This window comes from Psittacula echo (assembly GCF_963264785.1).
Source record: "Psittacula echo genome assembly, chromosome: 6".
Lineage (NCBI taxonomy): Eukaryota > Metazoa > Chordata > Aves > Psittaciformes > Psittacidae > Psittacula > Psittacula echo.
This window is the reverse complement of record NC_137743.1, coordinates 69,603,680-69,625,601: the sequence shown is the minus strand read 5'-3', so window position 1 is coordinate 69,625,601 and position 21,922 is coordinate 69,603,680. Positions and strand designations below refer to the sequence as shown.

Below are 21,922 nucleotides of genomic sequence, written 5' to 3'. Positions count from 1 at the left end.
TGTGCCACCTCTAAATGACAGAAACCATTCTGCTCCTATCTGTTATAAGAACTTCAAGATCATCAATCTAATAATTATTGCATCCTGGCAATGTGTATGATACAAAGAAATTAGTATAGAGTTGGCATAAGTATTAATATGATAAATTCTGTACTACCAAAAGTTAATCTAGTGCAGACTATATCCTTAATTGGCTAGCTGAACTGCCTCTGCAACAGGCTTATATCATTAAACCAAAATGCAGTAGCTGGAGCACAGCATTGATTGCACCTGTTCCATATAGAAAGGATGAAGAAATGCAATATTGATTTAAACAGGAGCCTTTAAAACTTCTTGTGGAAAAGCTTTTCTTGAAATGACAGCCTGTGGTTATGGAAATGTTTGTTTATTGTGATAAACCACAAAACATCTGAAGAACAGTCTTTAGTGAAAAACAGAACTCAAATCACAAATCAAAATCAAATCAAATGTTGACACCTAATGAATTTCTTTTATAGTATGCAGATTAAGAAGGAGAAAAATGTAAGACAATAGAAAAGACAGAAAAAGCAGATCCTTGGTTTCAATCTTCCTTAATTTCACTGTAGGTTTCAATATCTCTGCTTATGCTGAACACAAATTTGAACTCTACTGAGTTCTTAAAATGAAGCAGTAGAATTGATAAGTATTGGCTAAGATGCAGAATATGCCTGAACTCTCTCTGAGCTACTCATACTTGGAATTGTACCTGCAAGGGCAGAAGCCACATAAAGAATTCCAGTCTTCATTTTAACAATCTCAATAGATTACCAAGTCTTCTCCAAATCTCCCTGAAACACAGCATGTTTCAATATTTAAAACATAGAACTCATAGAAAAATGAGCTGTAAAAGAGTAACCTAACTTCAGTCTTCATTACCAAAGATGCTGTTTCCCCACTATAGTTAAGCAATGTGTTTATCGTAATATTAGTTAGCTTAAATTTGCTACTCATTTCTGGTTTCAAAGATTACTTTGAAAAGTGTATCACTGTGTTTCCCCTAAATGTGGTTTGGGTTTTTTTCCTCAATACTTTAGAATTAGGATGAAGTTAGAAAGAAGTTCTGGGAAGGAAACCCAAGTTAAAGGCTTCATTCTTTAAAAATAATTTTACTAAAGGCTTTAAAATTAACATTTTTTTCCATAAATATTTATTTTCAGTGAGTCTGAAGGCTGTGTAAGAAATATGATTCATTAAGGGACAAACTGTAATTATAGAGTATGTCAACTGAAATTTGGATTCCCTCAATAAATGAGAACCTTAAATAAACCCAGAAGGTGCATAGAGGCCACAAAGCATCTGTATCTAGCAGTCCCTAAAAATACTTTTTTCCAAGAATTTACAAGTTCTCATGAATTTTGCTTATAATACAGAGTTTATCATGGAGTTCTGCAAAACATAATTATACTATGCTTCTTCCCATCCTTTGTTTTCTTAATGCAGTTTGCTGTTAAAATTGACCAAGTTGAAGATTTCCTGAAAAATGCCCAAGAGTTTGACAATATTGACTCTTTAAGTGACCTCCTTCTGCAACAAGAGCATCATACAAAAGGTACAAACAGTCTTCCACTCCTGATGACATGTGATTGTGTGTTGACTCCTCGAAGGATGACTTTGCAATTCCTGTGTGTATTTAAAAAAAAAAAAATAATCTTAGAACAAATATGAAAGTGTTCTATTTGGAAAAATTGAACTGAAATAACTCTTTATCAGGCCCCTGAAAAGATGTGTTATTCTTAGTTTTGAGCTAGCTCTCTCATAGTTCCATCTTTGTTGCTATGGAGGAGCTAGTGATAAGTTGTATTCAATTTCAAGACAGTCTAGGTCAGGTGAGCTGCTAAGAAACCGAGATGACTTTTAGCACTGATTGGAAAGCAAGTTCTAAAACCATCCTTTTGTTCCATGGGAAAATTCATCCAAGTTATCATAGCTATTAATGAAGATTCTCCTATGGAAAACTTTCCATTAGAAAATTTCAAATCAGCTCCAGTAACAATCCCCTGTAAAGTCCTATGGTTTCTTGAGAGTGGCCAAGGGAGCAGTCTGCTGTCTGCTTTCCTTTTGTCTAGGGATGAGGCTTGAAGTAGAAGTGAAGTGAGGGTGGGAGCTATGATATAAAGGTGGCAACCATCCAGCTTCAGTATCTATTTGCCTACAGTGGTTCCTGCATTTTGCTCTGCCTTTGAGAAGTGGGACTGTGTTTTATTTCCCCATTGAGTTGCCCAGTCTGTTCCAAGAGGTTCTGCAGCTAGAACTGTAACACTTGGAAAAAAAAGGTGCTCTCTCCCATTCCACCACAACTTTCTTGCGCATATGTTGTCTAGAAAAATGTTTCCATGTAATGACTTTTTGTTAATTCAAATTTTCTTGTGAAGCATCTTCTACCATATTGTGATAATTTTAATTCAAAAGGGAGAAAAAGAATATATTTCAAACCTAATCTCATATTGTGGCTACTTCAGGCACCTTTGCAATTCCATATGGTTCTGGGTTTTATATGACTTAAGACTGCGTACTGAATTTTATCTGCACTTAAGAGGCAATACTTTTATGCAATTTCATTTAAAATGTAACCAAATTTTGCCATAAGATTGCTAACAACTGGCATACTTTATTATGCACTAGTGGAGTATGAGGTTATATATTTTTAGCAACCTTGAATGCCAGGTATTCTTCCAGGGAATCTGAATATAGAATTGAACTCGAGTAACTCATTAGAGTTTTGGTGCTTCCAATTCAGTCTTTAAGGGAGCAAAGTTCTCACTGTATGATAATTTTAACTCGATGTATCTGTCAGTAATTTATTGCCAAAAGGAGGGTCTATAACTATAAGAATCATGAAATGATTTGCCAGAGAGAGACTGAGCATTTCCTCTGATGGAGGAAAGTGGTTGAAATTGATTGGCTTCTTAATCTCTTAACCACATCAAATTTGGAAAACTGATATTGAGCTATTTGATAAAATAGTGTGTTGCTCTGTGCAAAAAGGATACTATCTACCCTCTCTCCGAAGTAAGGTGGGTGAAAATACCACCTTTACAAAGTGTATTGGCTGTATCCGGTATGTGATTAATAGTTTATCCCAGATGTTTATCACTAAGAAAGAGTTTTGAAACAAATGCATTCCAATCAGAATAAAAAAGGTTAAAAAATGAGTTGCCCTCATTTATCCATTTTTATATGTACTCAATTTTTGATGGACTGAAATGGAACATTTCTGATTAATATCAGTTTTCTGGAAGGCAAAAAAGTTAAATGGACAGGCTTGTTGCGGTGAGCTCCTGGAAACCAAACTCTCTTCTTAGCCTTTGGTGGCTGGAGAAATGGAAGCGTTCCACTTCTGCATATTCCCTAGGTGCTTCATAGGAAAGGTGGAGATTTAGGCTGCTTTGCCTTTAGTTACCAGTACATGTGCTCAGCTGGATAGATGAATGTTTCAGCTCTTTGCTGCTTGTTGTTGGTTGCTTCACAAGCAGGTAGCAGCTCCTTGGAGCATTCCTTTCTAATACTTTCCTTCATGCCTATCTTGCCTCTTATTATGGCAAGTTTTGTCTCAAAGGGTTTCAGTACACTTTTATATGTTTATATATGTACCATTATAGGTGTACCTTTGTAGGTTTACAGAACACCTGCCTAAAATGAATTATCTTAGGATCTATACTTCCTAAAATAAGTATTCAAAACCTATCTATGCAGTGCATGAAGACATATTATGTATGCAAACAGGTGGTTTTAAAAATACTTGACTAGTATTTGAAATATGCTACTGGAATTATGAAACACCTTTTTCTTTCTTTTTTTTTTAATTCCTATGAATTTCTGTCCTTAGAACTTTTGGAAAAGTCACTTGCCCTTTTAAACAAAAGCCAAGAGCTAACTGAATTCATAGAAGAATTCAAACATGAGGGGCCAAATGTAAATCCAGAGCTGATCCAGGGAGCCCACAGCAGCTGTTTGAAAATTGACAATCTCCTTGAAATGCTACAAGACAGGAGACGGCAACTGGACAAATTTCTTAAACATCAGCGCCAAGGACTGGAGCAGGTTCTGCAAATTTATTTGTGGCACCAACAAGAGAACCAGGTAAGACGTATAGCAATGAAGTCATAGTAAAAAAAAAAAGTAGCTATTGTTTTATAGTAGAGACTATGACAGAAAAGGAGCTTAAATATATTTAGAAGGTTTTGTACCTTCCAGTCTAACCAGACTAAAGGTGAGTTATTTCGAGGGTTTCGTAAATAGGCTAAAATTTTGCATGGACCTCTAACAGAACAGTCCTGATTGTGGTAATTCTCGAAGTTTCCTTCTTTGCCTCCAAAATAAAGTTCCTCCCTATATTGGAGGAAAATGTTAGAAACTGTTAGCAGTAGTCTATTTTGTAAGAACTAACTTTGCTGGTGAGGTTGTTTAAGATGAGAAGCACCTTATTCAACAAGCACAATTTTTGCATAGGGACAACAGAATTGCTGAGGTACACAAGCAAGCTGATAGCCTTATTTCTAGACTACTCAATATCAGTAGCTGCCAGAAACCAAGTGAAAGCTACTGATTTAATGATTAGATAGTAAAAGCCCCAAACAACCAGATAAAAATAGTATGGTCTTCTGCAAGTGTCATAACCTCAGGATGTAGTTATAAAATAACATCTGACAAAAATACTGAAAAACAAGAACTGTGGTATAGAAGACTATGTCAGTTTCTGTGAAAACCATTAGAAACCATCTGTGCTTGCTTAGAAATACGTATTATTGCTGCTGTGACTGTTTTTGATTTTTCAGTATCGCCATATAGCTATATCATGAAAGATCCTCAAACAGAAATGTTGTTTCAATATAATGTATTCTCATAAATTTACAACAGCTTCAACTGTTGTAAAATATGTTGGAAATCTGTCCTGTTTCATTAAAAAAAAATAAAAATCCTTTCTTTACATTAAAAAGTATTAGATATTACTACAATTACCTCAGCATGCCAGTGTTATTCCACAGTATACAAATACGGAGGGACATCCAGAATGGAAACATTTTGGAAATACCTTGCTGTCAAAGAGTAAGAGTTGAATATGTGGGGTTTGTTTTGGAGCCAAGCACACTTCTTAAAAACACAACCAAACAAAAATCCAAACAAAAAAGCCCAGAAAACAAAAAAAATAGTAAAAAAAAACCCCCACCCCCAAAAAAACCCCAAACAAACAAACAAGCACACCCCCACTACCCCCCAAAATCCCCCCAAAATTCACATTTCCCAGGGTATTAAATATCATGATTTCATAAAATTTACTGGGGAATTCTATTTGTCCTCGTCACTTAAGGGTTAAACGTTTGGGAATAACCACCTAGAACTCACTCTAATTTAGGTAGGATTGGAAATGATTTTGCAGTGAATGTTTGTTTTCTGTGTATGTTTCCATTTCCTTTCAGGTATGTGCTCAGATCACAAAAAGTATGTATAGAAATTGTTCTTCTGCTGGCAAGTATTCTGACGTGAAGAGAGGGGCTACTATCTAACTACCTGTTAAATATGCTTATATCTGCATCCAGTTTGAGGCTGGTATACACAGGGGGACAAATTAAAATAGTTTTTAATATCACACTTGTTGGAATATACTTGCTTAATATCTGTATTAGAGTAAAATCTGGTATAATGTATGATTTGTACACGTATAGACAATTAATTTGCATGCATCATGGACAAATAATATATTAACATGTAAATACAAACACTGGAAAATTAAGTTTTAGAGCCTTTATGTAAAATTCCTCTTTGTCCTCTAACACATTATATATGTATCTCTGAGTGATGACAGAATTTAAACTCTCAAAGCCTCTGATCAGCTATGAAAACTAGTATTCCAATCCCTGTACATGAACACCTCTTGATGAATAATGGTGCTACATATGCAAGAACAGCATATTGAACTCCCACTGACATTAATGGGAGTTCAGCGGATACAGAGAAAACAGACTACTGGAGATGAGCTCTGCTGTGTAAGATCTAAGAGTGGATTTTTTTTGCTCTTTGCTTCTGTTTTGCTAGGCGCAATTATGCAATGCTGCATAATCTGTGGGTTACTTTTTTAAAAGAAAAGGCAAGCAGCTGCAAAGATCACTACTTATTACCTGGTTATGAAAACCTAAAAATGCAGCACCTTCCTTTAATCTCTAATTGGAACGTGATGATCTAGTAGTCCTGATTGTAACATGTAACCTGTTTCTTTTTCAGTATTTTCAATATGTGAAATTGTACTTACTTTACTTCCTTTACAGAAGTGTCAGCATCATATTTTCTGTTAATCTCTTTCATTAATAAAAATCAGAGGCAAATTGGCCTATTTTGTGCATAATTAGTTATCTTTGGAAGAAGATTCATGAAAGTAATTTTTTTTAATAGGAGCATATAGGTGACATATAGGAGGTGCATATAGGAGACAAAATTATGCATGGTACTTGGTCACATCAAGGGCAGAGAGAAGAGCTGAGTAAAACTCACATTTGCTATCTGGACAGATATAAAGGAAACATTTTCTTGGTATAAGTCACAGTTCCCATTTCTATTTAATTTTCATTAAAAGCAGTTTAAATAAAAATATCAAGTAGTGAAGCTTAGTGAATTAAAGACTGTAATTGGATTTTACACAAAAATTGCAGGGCATTCTTCGCTTGTGGACCTTACATAGTAAATTGATAGGTTTGTGATCTTATCTACCTGGAAGAACTTCGGTATGGCAGGTTATGGAAAGATTCTGTTGTTTCTTTGCTTGAAAGCTAAATTCTCTAATTAAAAACAGTGATTTTTGATTTTAACATCTGATAAGGAGGACCTGCAAATCCAAATGTGTAAGTTGCACACACATGAGAAGAAATGCACAGCAGCAGCTAGTGTGTAGATAATTGTCTAAACATGGACTAGATCTGCTGATGGTGTGTTCTTTGCTATTTTTTTTTTTTTCCAATAGCTGGTACTCAGCGTAGTGCTGCTACTGACAGCTAGAATGAGAATATTCAGTTTATCTGTTTGGAAGCATATCTGCAGATTGTCATCTAACATATAACACTATTTGTGTCATCAAAATGTTGTATGAAGTTCCTCTGTGAAGTTTTGACTTCATGTTTTATTATAGCACATTCTGCAAAGGCTTTTTTCATAAATATAAAAAATACTATTTTACAATGAATGTTAAGACATTTAGACCTAAATAGATTTAAATTATTGAAAACTATAATCAGATCAATTTAAGATTACTTCTCTGCTACTTACTTCTGGTGAAATCGTGGTGCCAGTGAACTTAGCAGTGATTTTGCCAATGTTTTAATTATGGCCAATGCTTCTCATCTGTGTTTTTCCGAATGTCTGATTGCCTATCCTGTTTCTCCTGACAGTGATAACTTAATTGCTTTTACTAGTCTTGCATATATAGGCCAACTTAATTAGATTCCCAGACTTTGATCCTATGTAAAAAAAGCCGCACACCTTGAAACCAAATTAGTTTCTGACATTCTGTCAAACTCACTCCACTGTTGGTCAGTCATAATCCTTGCTGAGAGTGAATGTATTCTTGTTAAAGTACGCATGTACCAATATGGAGTACTTGGTTTTAATATTCACAATTGAAATGATTACTGTTCTTAGCTAGTATTCTAAACAAGTTCTGCTTTTGGGAATATTGTGTAAACAAAGTCCTTTCATTGAAAAAAACCAAAACAGAACACAAAACAATGAAACACCAAAAACAAAAGGAGAAAAAAAAAATACAGTGCTTTTGTCTACATAGGCAAGAAACTGTAAATGAAACAGACTGTTGCACTGTAACTTCAATGCTTTTTGTTGACTGGTATACATCACCTTTAGTGGTGTTTGGATTTTTTATTTCCAGGACCTTTTACAGTCCTTCACACATATGGTATAACAAGGCACTAGTAGCTACTCTGAGACAATGCAATACTGATAGTTCTTTTCCCATAAAAGATTATTTTATGATTCCTTTTCTTTATAAGGCTGTACTTGATCACAGAAAAATCACTAAAGCCAGGACTTTAACCTGAAGTGCTGCATTTTTCTTTAAATATGTGTCCGTGATCCCATTTTGCCCTAACTTGTTATTGACAAAATTAGACAAGGGTGCTTCACTAGCAATATTGTGAAGATTAAATGCATTGAGGATTAAGGAAAGGCTTAGCTAGTACTGTTATGAAGAGACTGAAATATACCCAGGATGAACAAAGGCAGAACTGTATTGTCATGATCATCCTTTCACATACTGATCATAAAAATATTTGAGATTTCAGGTAGTAAGTAAAGCATCAGCCACTCATACAGTGATTATTGTAATGAAAAAAAAATCTCAAACCCACCCTGTCTGGCATTTAACAAAATCAGCTTATGATGAATGTACAGGGCAAATTATTTGAGACTAGCTTATCCTAAAGTTCAAAGTAGGCATGTCAAAATATATAGTGAAGGCTGCTTGAGTTAAACGTGCCTGAGGTAAGCTCAGATTTAATTTATGGCATATAGGTATGTGTGTTTTAATGCACACAGGAAGAAAGTGAGTGAAAACCAGTTTTTCCTAGTGGGAATAATTTATAGAAAAAAAAAAGTGTTTTCTTCTTAGTTTCTGTTTTCTACTATATCTGCCCTTCTCTGTAGTTGTGACAGACACAGCTGGTTCCAGCCAGCTTTACAACTACACCACCACAGGTCACAGCTGAGCTCATCAGCAAAGCTGATGGGACTGCTGTTAAAAAATATTTGAGAAAGGGTAAAACATTGTGCAGACATAGCGAGGAGTGAGGAGAAAGAGAAAAGAACATGAAACAATGCTGTGAACACCAAGGTCAGTGAAGGAAGAGGATCGGGAGGAGGTGCTTCCGGTACTGGAGCAAGTATTCCCATGCACCAGGCGTACATTTTGGAAAAGACTATGCCACAGCAGGGATTCCTTCCCCCCCTCCCTGCCCCAGTTCTTCTATTTGTAACTGAAAATGTTTACATCACATTTTAAAGGTTCTTTCATTTTTAGAGTTGGTTAAATGTATTAGAAATATCTTTTACATGAACAAATAAAACTAAAAGATCCATAGTGTGCTGTTAAAAGCTGTAGTACCTACAGTAGGAAGTAATTCTTAGTGTGCCATATACAATTTAAGTACAGTGGTGTTTTTCCAGACTGAAAAGATTGGAGGAAGTCTCCTTGATATTAATATCTCGTTCAGACTACTCTTTTGCAATGCAAAGTTTCACTCAGGAGTTCTTGCCATGTGTTGTTTACAAAGAAAGTGAGAGATGCCTACTATGAATCAAGCAGAAATAAATGCAAGTCATTCTGGGCAATTTAGCTCATGTTTGCTGCATATGCTTGCTGAAGTAAGTCTAGAAAGGGATATTTTTAAGTTAATGTGATTCTAGGAAAACTGTGCAATATCTTTACCATGTTATAAAATGTGTTTATTCTATGTGGGATTATATCTTGAGTTTGCTTTTACTGTGTTAATTTATAATTTGGTCATATTGGGTTAACACTTTTTTTTGTATGTTTTGTTACGTATACTCCAATATGTTTTGTTTTAACTGCAATCATTTCCTTTATTAACGTTTTAAATTATACAAATTGAACAAAACTGTGACCATTAGGAATGGAAATTATAAGAATGAAAATTAGGGCTTCATTTGTTCATGTAACTGTCTGATACATATTAAAAAAATGGACAGTTATTTCTCAAATTCTTCACTGACTGAATTTTTTCTTATTTAGGTAACATCCTGGTACAAGAAAAACATCAGAGGTTATTTTCAGAAGCAAAACTTAGGCTCATCTCTATTGGAAAATGAAGGGTTACTTCAAGAGCTTGAAGAAATGGAAGTCAAAGTGAAAGTAAGAAATATGATGATTGATCACTGAAGCAATTTAAAAATTAATAGTAAAACATCAACTTGGGCATTTAATAAGCACATATAGGAGTAGATGGTACGTGTGCATAAGGTGTATATTTCTAAATGTCTAAGAAGACATTTTTTCATTTTACTACTTTTAATGCAGGCCTCCACATTTGTCAGTGTTTTTCTCATTTAAAATTTTGACAGTTATTTATAAGGTAAAAGAGAAGTAATCCTTGATGTTGTTTAGTTGTTTTTTTCAATTTAGTGATAAGTTCTAGACTGGTAGCTTACATATTAAACCATGCTGCAAAAAATAAAGAAAAACAATTTTATTAGAATATTACAAAATATTAATGTTCATGAAGAATTTAATGCCAGCCACTTCTACCATAATTCATTGTCACTGAACTGTGTACAGGATTGGAAGAGGTATTAACCCATTTATTTCTTGGGAATCAAAATTATAAAAAAATTATATTTTCATTGTGAATATCAGTTTTTGAGAAAATAAATCTATTACTGTCGCTCATAAAGGCAAGATGGGATTGAAGGAAATATTGATACATATGTATATATATATATATACACACACATATATAATGGATATTTGTATGACCTAAATTGCATATATTTAGAACCTTTTTTGAGATACTTCAGTCATGCTGTCATCAGGTATGTGCTGTTCCTGGGTGAGGATCATTCCTCACTGATTTTCAAGCAACTGTGTTTGGTTGTAGTGTTGATAGCAACTATCAGGTTTATGACTCTTCACAGTTATGTTTCTTTGTAAGCTTTGTAGCTGTATATCAGATGTTTGTTTGCATAGTTACAGTTAACTGCTTCAGGGTGGTCATGTATGCAAAACAGTATTTCTAATGCTTCTCCAAGCAGCATGTCAGAAAACACATTTACTTCATCTAGAGAAGATTAGCACGAAGACCTAAATTCTGTTGCAAAGCTTTAACAGACCTTTGGCACCAGAAAAGCAGAAGTAGCAGACAGTAAATGAGTAAACTGTGTTGCCAGAGAAAGAGGGACACATAGAAATACTTGAGGTGCCCTAAAGTATTGCTGAATTTTAGAACTAGCTAAATGGTCATTACTCTTCCCCACATTCTGTACTGAAAGGCTATTCTTGTAATTTGCTCTGTGAATTAGCAATGATACTGTAAGTGCAGAAACAAGAACAATATGCATTATGACTTTGTCTAATAATCCTTTGCATGGTTGAACATCCAGAACCTAATGTATAATGATACCACTTATTATTACAGTTTCACCTAATAATTCTTCTCCCATACATTATGTTACAGATGATTCTTACGGAATTGCTTTCTTTTGTTGTCTTAGGATCATTTCAAAGTGTTTAGCATTAAAAGTTTTTTGTTACACATCCATGCAAATTAGGATTGAGAACATCTTATCTTTAGTCTTCTGCTTTTCTTACTGGCAGTATGTTCAAGCAGAAGGAAATCATAGAATCATAGAATAGTTAGGGTTGGAAAGGACCTTAAGATCATCTATTTCCAACCCCTCTGCCATGGGCAGGGACACCCCACACTAAACCATGCCACCCAAGGCCTCATCCAACCTGGCCTTGAACACCGCCAAGGATGGAGCATTCACAGCCTCCCTGGGCAACCCATTCCAGTGCCTCACCACCCTCTTTCAAGAAATGAAATTCTTGAAGTGGATGTTACTGAACATGTTGGTTACAATTATGATATGCAAAAAGAGTGGCCAGATTGAACTGCAAATATTATTCAGAAAGCAGAGTTATGGGGCTGTGGGCATTAGTTTTTACAGCATTCAGCTGCAGACATTGAGACTAGAATAAACGAGGAGCCTGACATCTTGATTGTAAAATTCAGGTAAATATACCAATCAAATATGTGTTCCAGTAATATTTCTAAGGTAGCAGAGATTATCTCTGAATGTCGTCACTGCACAAAGTAATATTTTACTTGTATGGTTTGCTTGTGTGAAATACAGAACAACCTAGAAATGAACTTGGCCTTTTTGCTTAGTCTAAGCAAAACCGGGCTCATGAGATATATCATACCTGCAGATGAAATTCCCTAAACCTTTGGCAACTCACAGGCCTTCAGCATTTGATCGGTGATCTGAAGTATTTTGACTTTGTCTGTATTTTGGAACTGTAGTGCTGCTGCTGTGTGAAGTATTCATTCTCTTTGAGAGACTGTAATTCCACGCAAAATTTCAGGGAAGGCTAGTGAAGAACTAGGTACAGTTTTTAAAAAATTATTTTTCTAGTGTCCAGTGTATGTTCTAATAAAAAAAAAAAGAATACTGTACATTAATTTCAGAGTGAAAGGTAATTTCCAGAAGTCTTCAGAAATTTTATCAGTTCAGTTAACTATTTTATCAGTTTGTGTGGGAAAACATGGAAATGGTTGTAAAGAACATTTGTTTATGTTCAGGAAAAACTCTCAGGAGTACCTTACACAGTACTTGGCTAATTAATTAAATAGATTCCTTTTCTGTAACTTGGTCGTTGACAAACTAGTCTTAAACTACTTTTGGAATTTTGTATTAGGATCTAATGTGATGTAAATAAATCTTTTGAAGTAACGCTTTATATGTGTACTGTCGCTATGAGGGTGTGATGAAATGTTTCTGTGTAATAGACATGCAGAGCAAGTATAAGTGTTCTCATAGAGAGTAAGATATTAATATGAACAGGACAAATTATTCAGAGGTTAGCCTAATGATTTTCAGGACTAACAACTTGCTTATGTGACTGGACTGAGAGAAGACAGGAGTATGGTTTTTTATGTTCTCAGGTTGATATCCTCTCTTGAACCTCATCTTGCTAAGAGGTGAAGCCACTGAAAACATTATTGCTATCTTGTACAATAATCAAGACCAAAGGTAAAACCAAGGATTCATAATTGGAATAAAAATTCCCAGTCTTCCCAAATATCAAAAGGATCTTCCTGCTTCCCTCCTTCCAACCCCTTTTCCTCCCCTTCCTGTCACCCTTCACTCTTTTCCCCTCTTCCCTCAAGGCCTGAGAGAAGAGGCAGAGACGCAGATTTAGGGAATCCTGTTTCAATGCTAATATCTGCTGGCACTGATTAACTGCTTTTTGTTACGTTTCTGAGTGTATTGGAGGTGCTTGGCATGGTAAAAAAGGACCGATAGCACCACTTAGCGGCCAAATAACTTGAGATGAAGAAAAGTAGTATGCTAAATTGTTCGCATTTTAGATATTTTCTGCCACTTTTCAGGACTGAACAATGCTGGAATCAGTCCTCCTTCTAATAAAGACTGCTAGGAAGATGGAGAGCATATTTCTTTGATTTATAGATCTGCATGCTTACTGGGTCTGGAGTAGCCATGCTAGGTAATCAGACACTCTAATGAGGTTTCAGGATGGTTCTTACTCACCAAATTAAATATCACTATCAATAGTATTAATTGCTTTATTTGCTGACATTAACATAAGGATTGAGAATACTGGATTTACCTGCTTTCTTCCCTTAGATCTCACAGCTGATGCTTAGATACATGAAAAAAATTATTCTGCAGTTAAATGTTTGCCTGGAGGTCCCTTCTTTCTCTGGCCTTCCTGGGTGGCCATGCTCCTTTACCATTTTCTGCATGGATGCAAACTCAGGCTATCCAGCTCTTGCCAGTTTTCCTGAGACTGACATTCCATAGAGGAGTTTGACAAGCGTTGTAATTCATCTGCATGGCAGATGTTTTAACACACTCCTTTACTTTGATAGCTAGAACAAAGCATATAAAGAAAAACAATTTTTCTTTATTGACAATTTTATTTTTACCTAAACATTCATATTTCATGTGCAGCAAATGCAAATCTACATTCAACTGTCATGTTCTTCTCACTGTCTGATTTTTTTTTGTAGTGCCATCTCACTGCCTTGAGAGAATGCTCCTTTTCTACCCATAATTATTCTGTTAATGGTGTGGATGGTTTTTTTGTTTTGTTTATTTTTGGTCCTTTTTTTTTTTTTTTTTTTTTTTTTTTGGTATGTCCTTCTCTGTCCTGGCATTATTTTTTAACATTCAACAGTTTTCCAGGAGGTGATTGACTTTGAAATTCTCTTTCCTCTTTCTCTCCAGTTTATCACATATTCTGAAAACCACATATTTTTGTACTTAATTTACTTGTGGCTTAATTGCTAGATTTTCTGCTATATGGATCACAATCTGAAGTCAAATAGATGTGTTTCAAGGTTTTCTCAGTTTAACTCTAGAACATTCCAGTGATTAATTTTACACAACCTTTCAGATTTTAATCTGAAATTAGAATTTTTAAGGAAGAAATATTTATTGTATATACCAAACCAAGCCCATTTATCCTGCAATAGTTGTTTAATAACAAGATAAAGTTGTAGGTTTGTTGTTTGTTTTTTTGTTTTCTTCAGGCTTATGCTAGGTATTTGCTGAAGCCACAAAAAGTTCAAGTCTTTTAGATTTAAAGCCACAATAGTTTTAATTCATCAGATTTAATACTCTTGAAAAATCAAGGAACCTAGAAAGAGTTCCTTTTCTTTGCCAAATGGAATAGTGAAAGCAAGTGTTTAAAGGACTTACTACCATGAGGGAAAAGTAAGAACAGTGACGTGAGCTAAGGAGAAGCATTGAGCATAAGCACATAGACTGCAGTGTGTCTTTAATAGGATAGAGGATTTCCCAAGCACTTCTTGGCAAATTGAAAAGTCGAGGTAATAGTAGGCTTTGTGTTCCTTTCAGGGAAAATGAAAACCAAATATTTTATTGCTGACTGCTAGATTGCTATGAATTGAACATGTAGAATGCTGAAGGGCAGTAAAAACTGATAAAGATTTTCCCACTGAGTTTGTATGTCCTGTTGATGGAAAGAATAGGCTTTTTATGTGTAGAGACATTTACTTCTTAATAGAAAGCTGAAAGTGAAATTGTTGCTAGCTATTTTGTAGAAAATCGAACCAAGTCTGAGTAATGATCGAGTAGTAACAAATGAGTCTAACTACATTTAATGCCCTCAGGGAGTGTGTAAGGTTGTAATGTTCATGGAATATTTTAAACTATAAATTATTATTATAAATAGAGATTTTGAGCTTGTGGGAAAGGTTAGAAACTTGCCTTAATTTAAATGAGACAGAGTTTAACTTCTGCTTTAATATCACTTAAAAGCTGCTACTGGGTACCTTGCATCAAGCAGATTCATGAATGCTCTTACAGTGAAATCCTCTCACAGGAAATAATTTCACCACAAATTGAGTCATTTTCTTATAATTGGCCTTGCCTGCTGCAATTATAATATACACATTATGGTACACTGAAACAATTCAGAACGTTTTTGGTTTTCTGCATCTGCTTCTAAGCTAACGAAGCAATTTCCTTTCCTGACACATTAAAATATGCATTTTTCATTCTGCAATAAATTTTTATTTTTAATTATTTTACAAATAGCATATAATAATGAAATGAGTACGCACATATTCAACTACACTTTTTTGCCTTTTTTAGGTTAATTATTATTAGTCTCAGATAAAAGTTTCCAGTTGCAGTGTTGTTTTCTAATTCTCATAAATATGAGTGCAATATCTCTTAAATATAAGTGCAATTTTGATTAGAATCTGACCATGGAATGCATTTAGTACCAGTCATTCCAGCTGCAAGTATTGGAAGATGATGCCATTGCAGTGGTAGTACAATTGGATGTCAGAAATCCATACCCTATTCATAAGTAGGCCAATGAAGTTGTGTGTATGGACAGATCTCCTTACTATTTTTTCCCAAGAAACATTCTTCAGGTAAAAAGGGACAAATACAGCACAGCAGACTGTAATTATCCTCAAAATCCTCATTCTTACTGAATATTACTTAGGACAGAGAGACAAAGATGAGATTTTATGAAAGGGGGATTGTGCATTAAATAATATATTGCAGGGCTTCATTACAGGCTGAAGATTATTGCAGCCTGATCCCAGAAGTGGTCATTATTTTAACTTGAAAGAAAAATAAAACAAAAAAGTCAAGAAAGATTTTTGCTATAGCTACTTATCAGTAACAGACAAAACAAACAAACAAAAAAAGCTTTTACTAGGCCCCAGATTAATCTCTGAATAACCAGATTACTTCTTCTTGGAAAACTTCCAAGCCACTAGCAATAATTTCACTGAAAAAAAAAAAAAAAACCAAACAAAAAATGTGAGGCTAACATTCTTGAAGCATGCTGAAAATAATCTAACCTGTAATCTTGTTGTGCCATATGTGCAAATATGAGTGGTTTAATGAAACAAATGGTTTTATTTTAAAATATTGTTCTGTCTGCTTTATAAGACATTTGATAAAAATCTGTGGAAGGAAATTCTAAATAAATTTCAAAAAGGTTCTTCTCTGATCTAATTCATTGCCAGAAAAAGTGGAGAAAATATGCTAAGGAATTGCAGAATAACGTCAGACAGTTCTTTCATTTTGAATAGCATAATAAGGCACCAATTTTAGGTGTTGACAAACACAGCAGGATAAAGTACACTGTGAAACAGTTTTACTGCTTAAACGTTTTCTCTATAGAAAAACAGCAAAACCAAAGTAGTAACTAAATACCAAAGCAGTAGATGCAAAGCAAGATGATGTGAAATGCTGTTTTCCTCTTCACTCATTTCAAGTTAAAGTTTCTTTTCATTTAGGATGTCTAGTTGTAAATTGTAAATGTCAAGCCGTAAATCAGAACCACGCAGTCCACTTCCCCCCCCACCTTTCTTCCCTCCGCTTCTGGAGGGACAGGGAGGAGAACTGAAAGAATGCAACTCCCATGGGTTGAGATAAGAACAGTTTAATAACTAAGGTATAACACAAATCACTAGCGCTACCACCAATAATAATGATGATAAAGGAAATAACAAGGGAAGAGAATACAACCGCTCACTGACCGGTACCTCGCCCCCACCCCACAGAGTTCCAGCCCTTCCAGGCAACTCTCAGTTCTACATCCTGGGCATGACGTGCTGTGGTATGGAATACCTCTTTGGCTAGTTTGGGTCAGGTGTCCTGTCCCTGCTTCCTCCTGGCTTCTCCTCCTCCCTGGCATAGCATGAGACTCACAAAGTCCTTGGTCAGGGTAAACATTCTGACCAGCAACTGAAAACATCGGCTTTATCAGTACTGGCTGCAGGCCGAAAGTCAAAACCACAGTGCTGCACCAGCTACTAAGAAGGAGAAAAACTGAGTGCTGCTGCTGAACCCAGAACACTAGTCTAGTGCATCTTTCAATTCCTCTTTATTACCTGAAGAATATAGTGTGACTGAATACTGAAATAGTATTTATCACAGGTGAAAAATTGTAAGGAAAAATTTTGTTCACGAAGGCTTAGTCCCTAAATTTGGTGTACAGACAGCTCTTAGCAGAAATTATATCAATGGAAACAGTTATTATGTAGGCAGTATTTTAGTTTGTTCTGAGTTAAATAGTTGGGCTGAAGAGGATGTCTGTCATGGGAGTCTGGTCTTACCAAGTAGAAGTTTCATGTCTTTATGTTATCTAGATTTTTCTCAGCAGACACACTACTAACTGCTATTTCTGTCTGTGAAACTGTCAAAGAACATAGGATGCCGCTGCTGAAAACTTTTGTCAGTAAAACCTAAACTTGCTGAGAAGTCACTCCAGCTGGAAATGGTGGTATCTTTCAGGCATATAAATGCAATACACGTTTTCCAGTATTTCTACTGTCATTGTGCAGGCATATTACTTTTCTAGGTATAGTTGATTAAAATGGAGTTTTTCTTGTTAGGAATGGAATTCCACTGTGGAACAGCTGACAGCTGAAGCACATAAGATTTTGCTTTCAGAGGACTATACAGAAAAAGAACATCTAAAGCTTTCAAATCAGAAAATCTGTCTGTTACGAGAAGAAGTGTGCTTCTATATGGAAGAAAGGAAAGTCCTGCTACAGGAGGCCAATGACTTTTTTCACTCTGCTGGCAAGGTTGGTAAGAAGCCAAGTTTGTAATAATAACTTGATAATACAACTGTCAGTGTGCTCTTAAAGGCTGATACATGTGCATTTATGCAAACAGAGTTTGCTAAACAATTTGGAATGGAAAATTACAAATCTGATTATCCTTTAATATGACCTTTCATCTCAAACTTCTATCCAAAATGGCACATGCATTTAAACTAATTTATTTATTTATTTTCTTTTTAAAGTATATTAAGAATAGTACTCAGTTTCCAAAAAAAGATATTTGGGAAATGCTATCTGGGCTTTAAGATCATGGGCTCTGTCATGATGGCATAATGCTTTATGAAGATACAGGAGATCTAAAATACCTAACCTGTTACAAGCTAGTATGGATATTGGAAACAATATCTATACTTGCAGTGCTCTCCACAGACCGCTAATTAAAAATCAGACATGAGAAAAATCAGGGACAATATACAATTCCTTATACTACATTATATACTACATGGTCTAGACATGATGTAACATGGAAGTGGCCAATGAAGGCACAAAACACCTTTAGTCACAGGACAAATGATGGATTATGGCCCACAGCTATATTGAGGTCAGCAAGATAATGTATAGGCAATAATTTCTATCACTGCGGTGCTCATGTGAGCAAGCAGTGATTCAGATTCCAGAATTAGATTCCTGCAGCTCACACATGAGAAGGCTACGAGGGGCCTACCTGTCTACTGAACTCTATGCATTGCTTAGTTTGTGTAGGTTGTGTTTCTATTGTTCTTAATGTTATGTGGAGATAATAGGTAAATCATTGATGACCAAAAAAGGAATATCTTAAAGCTAAATTTTTAATTTTTCAAAAAGCAGCCGATATAAAAGTTGATCAATAAAGAATTGAGAGAGCTTAATATCGTTAGTTCAAATCCATTTACTGATATATCAGGTTAAGAGTAGGTTTTATGAGAAGACCAAAGAAGTATCTATAAAGGTGGAAATTGTGTTATAACAGACTTCTGTAAGGTTATATTACTGTTATTTCATGTGTTGATGGTGAAAGTGAATAATACAAAATCCTCAAACAATTTTAAGTCTGTTCAGAGCCAAATCTGTTTTAAAATGGGAACACAAGTAGGGACTTTTATCAACATATGGTCTTCCAGTGGAGTGTTGTGGATTGATTGCTGGTATTTTTCTGCTTATAATATTTCTAATTTATGTAAGAGCATTAAGTAATGAAGGCAGTCAGTCTATAAACACCAAATGCTCATGGAGATTTTAATAGCATATGATTTTTCTATCCAGCAGGTAAAAAAATAGACAGATGTCACACTTTGTGAAATTCTAGCTAGTACTAGAGCATATATTTTTAAAAATGAAGAAATTAGCTATCAGAACAATTTATCACAGTTGTATTAGATTTTTTTTAACTGCAAACTGATGATATTCTCTAGTTAAAGCAAGAAGCAATTTAGTAATTTGTTTGGCTTACCATATAACAAAAGTAAGTTCTGTTATTGCATGTTGGTATTAATATACAACAATTTGTTAAGGAAATTTGAGTTAGAGCAAAAGGAGGAACTGTCTGTCTCATCAGTCTTTGATGTCAGCAGGGATCTTATTCAAGCCTTTTCCAGGTGTGAGTTGTCAGATCAGAGAGCTATCTTAAAAAAATAGGTGGTCAATTTTGTTGCCTTGATTTGGGGCACAAAGCTTTTGAAGCATTAGTTCTTTAGTCAGTGGTGCTGACCTCTTACACTGAAGTTAAAGGAAACAAGAGTTTATTTGCTTTTTGGAAATACTAAGCATTTAGACTTTGCTATCTGAAGGTGTCCCATTGAGTTTCAAGTCTTTGATGATTTTGAAAATAAGCTGCTACATCTGAAACTTTTCCACTAAGGAGGACCTCAACATTAAAGAATAAACTTAACATGTGAAATCTCTCTGTTTCCGTTTTACAACAAGCCTGTTCTTCAAGAGCATGTGCACCAAGTAGTATTAGTAATGCAGACTTTTTTCTCCAAACTTTTTAGTTAGAAGACGAGTTAGAAAAGTTTATATTTTAAAGTGTCCAAACACCAAATTTTACTTTAAGTATATTGTTTGCAGGTCGTTTATAGAAGCTTTAAAACCAGATCACTTCCATGGGTAGATCCAATAACAACCTTCGTAGTTCTATTAAATGTGCTGAAAAAAATAACCCTGACTTTGCCTGCACTAATTTTTATTTTGAGCGCCAGGTGGGGCTGTAATCACATTTGTCTTTAACCTGTGCTCTGTTCCTTCGGTGGGTTTTTTTTCACAAGTAAACAATACTTGGCATTGAAATTATTTAAAGATCCCTGAAGTGAGAGAGATCTTTTGCTTCTTCTAGTTTAGGCAAGGAGCTATGCCAATGTATGTCTATTGCTTTGGGAGCAAAGGTAACATCTTTTCAGAATGCAAGACTGGGCTTTGTAGAAGTGTCTGCCGAAGAAAGCACTAGCTCAGGAGTGTCTCCACAGCATGCCATTACACCTGTTATGTTTATGAGTGAGCAAAACACTAGCTTTAAGTAGATAAATAAGGCTTTTAGTGAGTTCAATATGTTTGCAGATTCACAGTTTTAGTTAGCTGTGGAGTATCTTATACTTTGATGTGTAAGTTACTTCAAAATTCAACTTCTGATTTTGAACTCCAGGACATATACACTTTCTTCTAACTATTTTACGTGCTGCCTTTTTATTTATTTACTTTTTTTCCTCTCCTATGTGCCATCGAAAAACTAAAGTCATTTTAACTTGCTTTAAAGTGAACATACAGGAAAAATAACCTGACAGATTCAATAATATAGTATGCATGTCCTATTTTAATCTATTGTGTCTAGAAGTTTAATTACTTTTGCTCACCCTCTTTTCTTTATTTTCCTTAATTTCTTTTGCATTGGTTTCAGTTGTTTGAGAGAGTTCAGGCCTCTCTCCTTGCTATTTTGAGTCAGCAATATAAGGTTCATTCTCAGCTGCTGAATTCTTGGATCATATGTGATATGCTGTAGCAAGGTGGATTATATTGTCTCCGATAATCTCACTGAATTTTTGTTTTCCAATTTTTTATGAATGTAAAACCTTGTAAAAGTCTTTAAAGTAAAATTTAGTCAGTCTCAAAGTTCTCTTGCTCTTCAGGTGTAGTAATTTTAAAGTTGTTTTATTTAAGTTGATGTATTTAATATATATATGCATTAAGTTGATGTATTTAATATATATGTGCATTTTAACATATATATATTTTGTTGTTGTTGTCTCTGAAAATTCTCAGTGATGAACTGAGGGTTGGAGAGCAATATATTTTCAGTATGTAAGTCTGCAAAATTATTTACTGAGCTAACGCTTAGAGTATATACAGAGATTTGCAAAGTCAGAACACAAGTTTGGTGGTGTACAAGCACTTGTTTTCCCTTTAAAAATATGTATACAAAGTAATCCATGTTATAGTCATTAGATTTTTAATTCATTACATAAATGTGTACATTCAATAAGAAATTAATGCTATTAGACATTTTCTACTGATTTGCTTTATTTAGATTTCACATTTTTCTGTTGTTAGAGCAAAAAAATTGGGTAAGAGAATATAGTGCCTCTGCTATGATGCTAATTGTGCACAGTAGGTTTGGGCACGTTTCTATTTTACAAATATTAGTATTTATTAACTTTAATAATGGAGTACTGCAGTGCTGTCCTTACTCCGTCTAAAAAGGCAGGAGTCTTTCTAGAGTACTTCCATCACTTTTTTCCTGGTATTTGGACGAAAAACTTCCTCTTGCACTAAAGGAAAACAGTGAATACCTACAAGAAAACCAAAGCTGCATATGTGCAAAATCAAAGCCTACCTTTATATAAAAATAATTTAACTATGATGTACTTGTTGAATATACATTTGATATTTTTAAAACATTACAAGAAGAAGAATTTTGGTAAAACTCTTTAAGAGTGACCTTCAATAAAACTGTGTGCTAATGTGCTGTATTACTCTTGTTATTTTGGTTCTGCCCCAGTATGTCAAATGGGCCTGATTATTGCTGAAAAAAATGAACAGTTTTAAATTCAAAGAGT

The 21,922-nt window shown here is 34.8% G+C and overlaps 1 protein-coding gene across 1 annotated transcript in view; it reads left to right on the top strand.

Moving 5' to 3' along the window:
• The window catches only part of CCDC141 (coiled-coil domain containing 141), a gene marked incomplete at both ends in the record, with an annotated part of 86,535 nt that overhangs the window by 16,235 nt on the left and 48,378 nt on the right, over positions 1–21,922 (top strand). The window contains 4 exons of the mRNA XM_080622040.1: positions 1,462–1,570; positions 3,848–4,101; positions 9,770–9,889; positions 17,664–17,858. Coding sequence (XP_080478166.1) covers positions 1,462–1,570; positions 3,848–4,101; positions 9,770–9,889; positions 17,664–17,858 — 678 coding nt within the window. The remainder of the gene's footprint in view (positions 1–1,461; positions 1,571–3,847; positions 4,102–9,769; positions 9,890–17,663; positions 17,859–21,922) is intronic.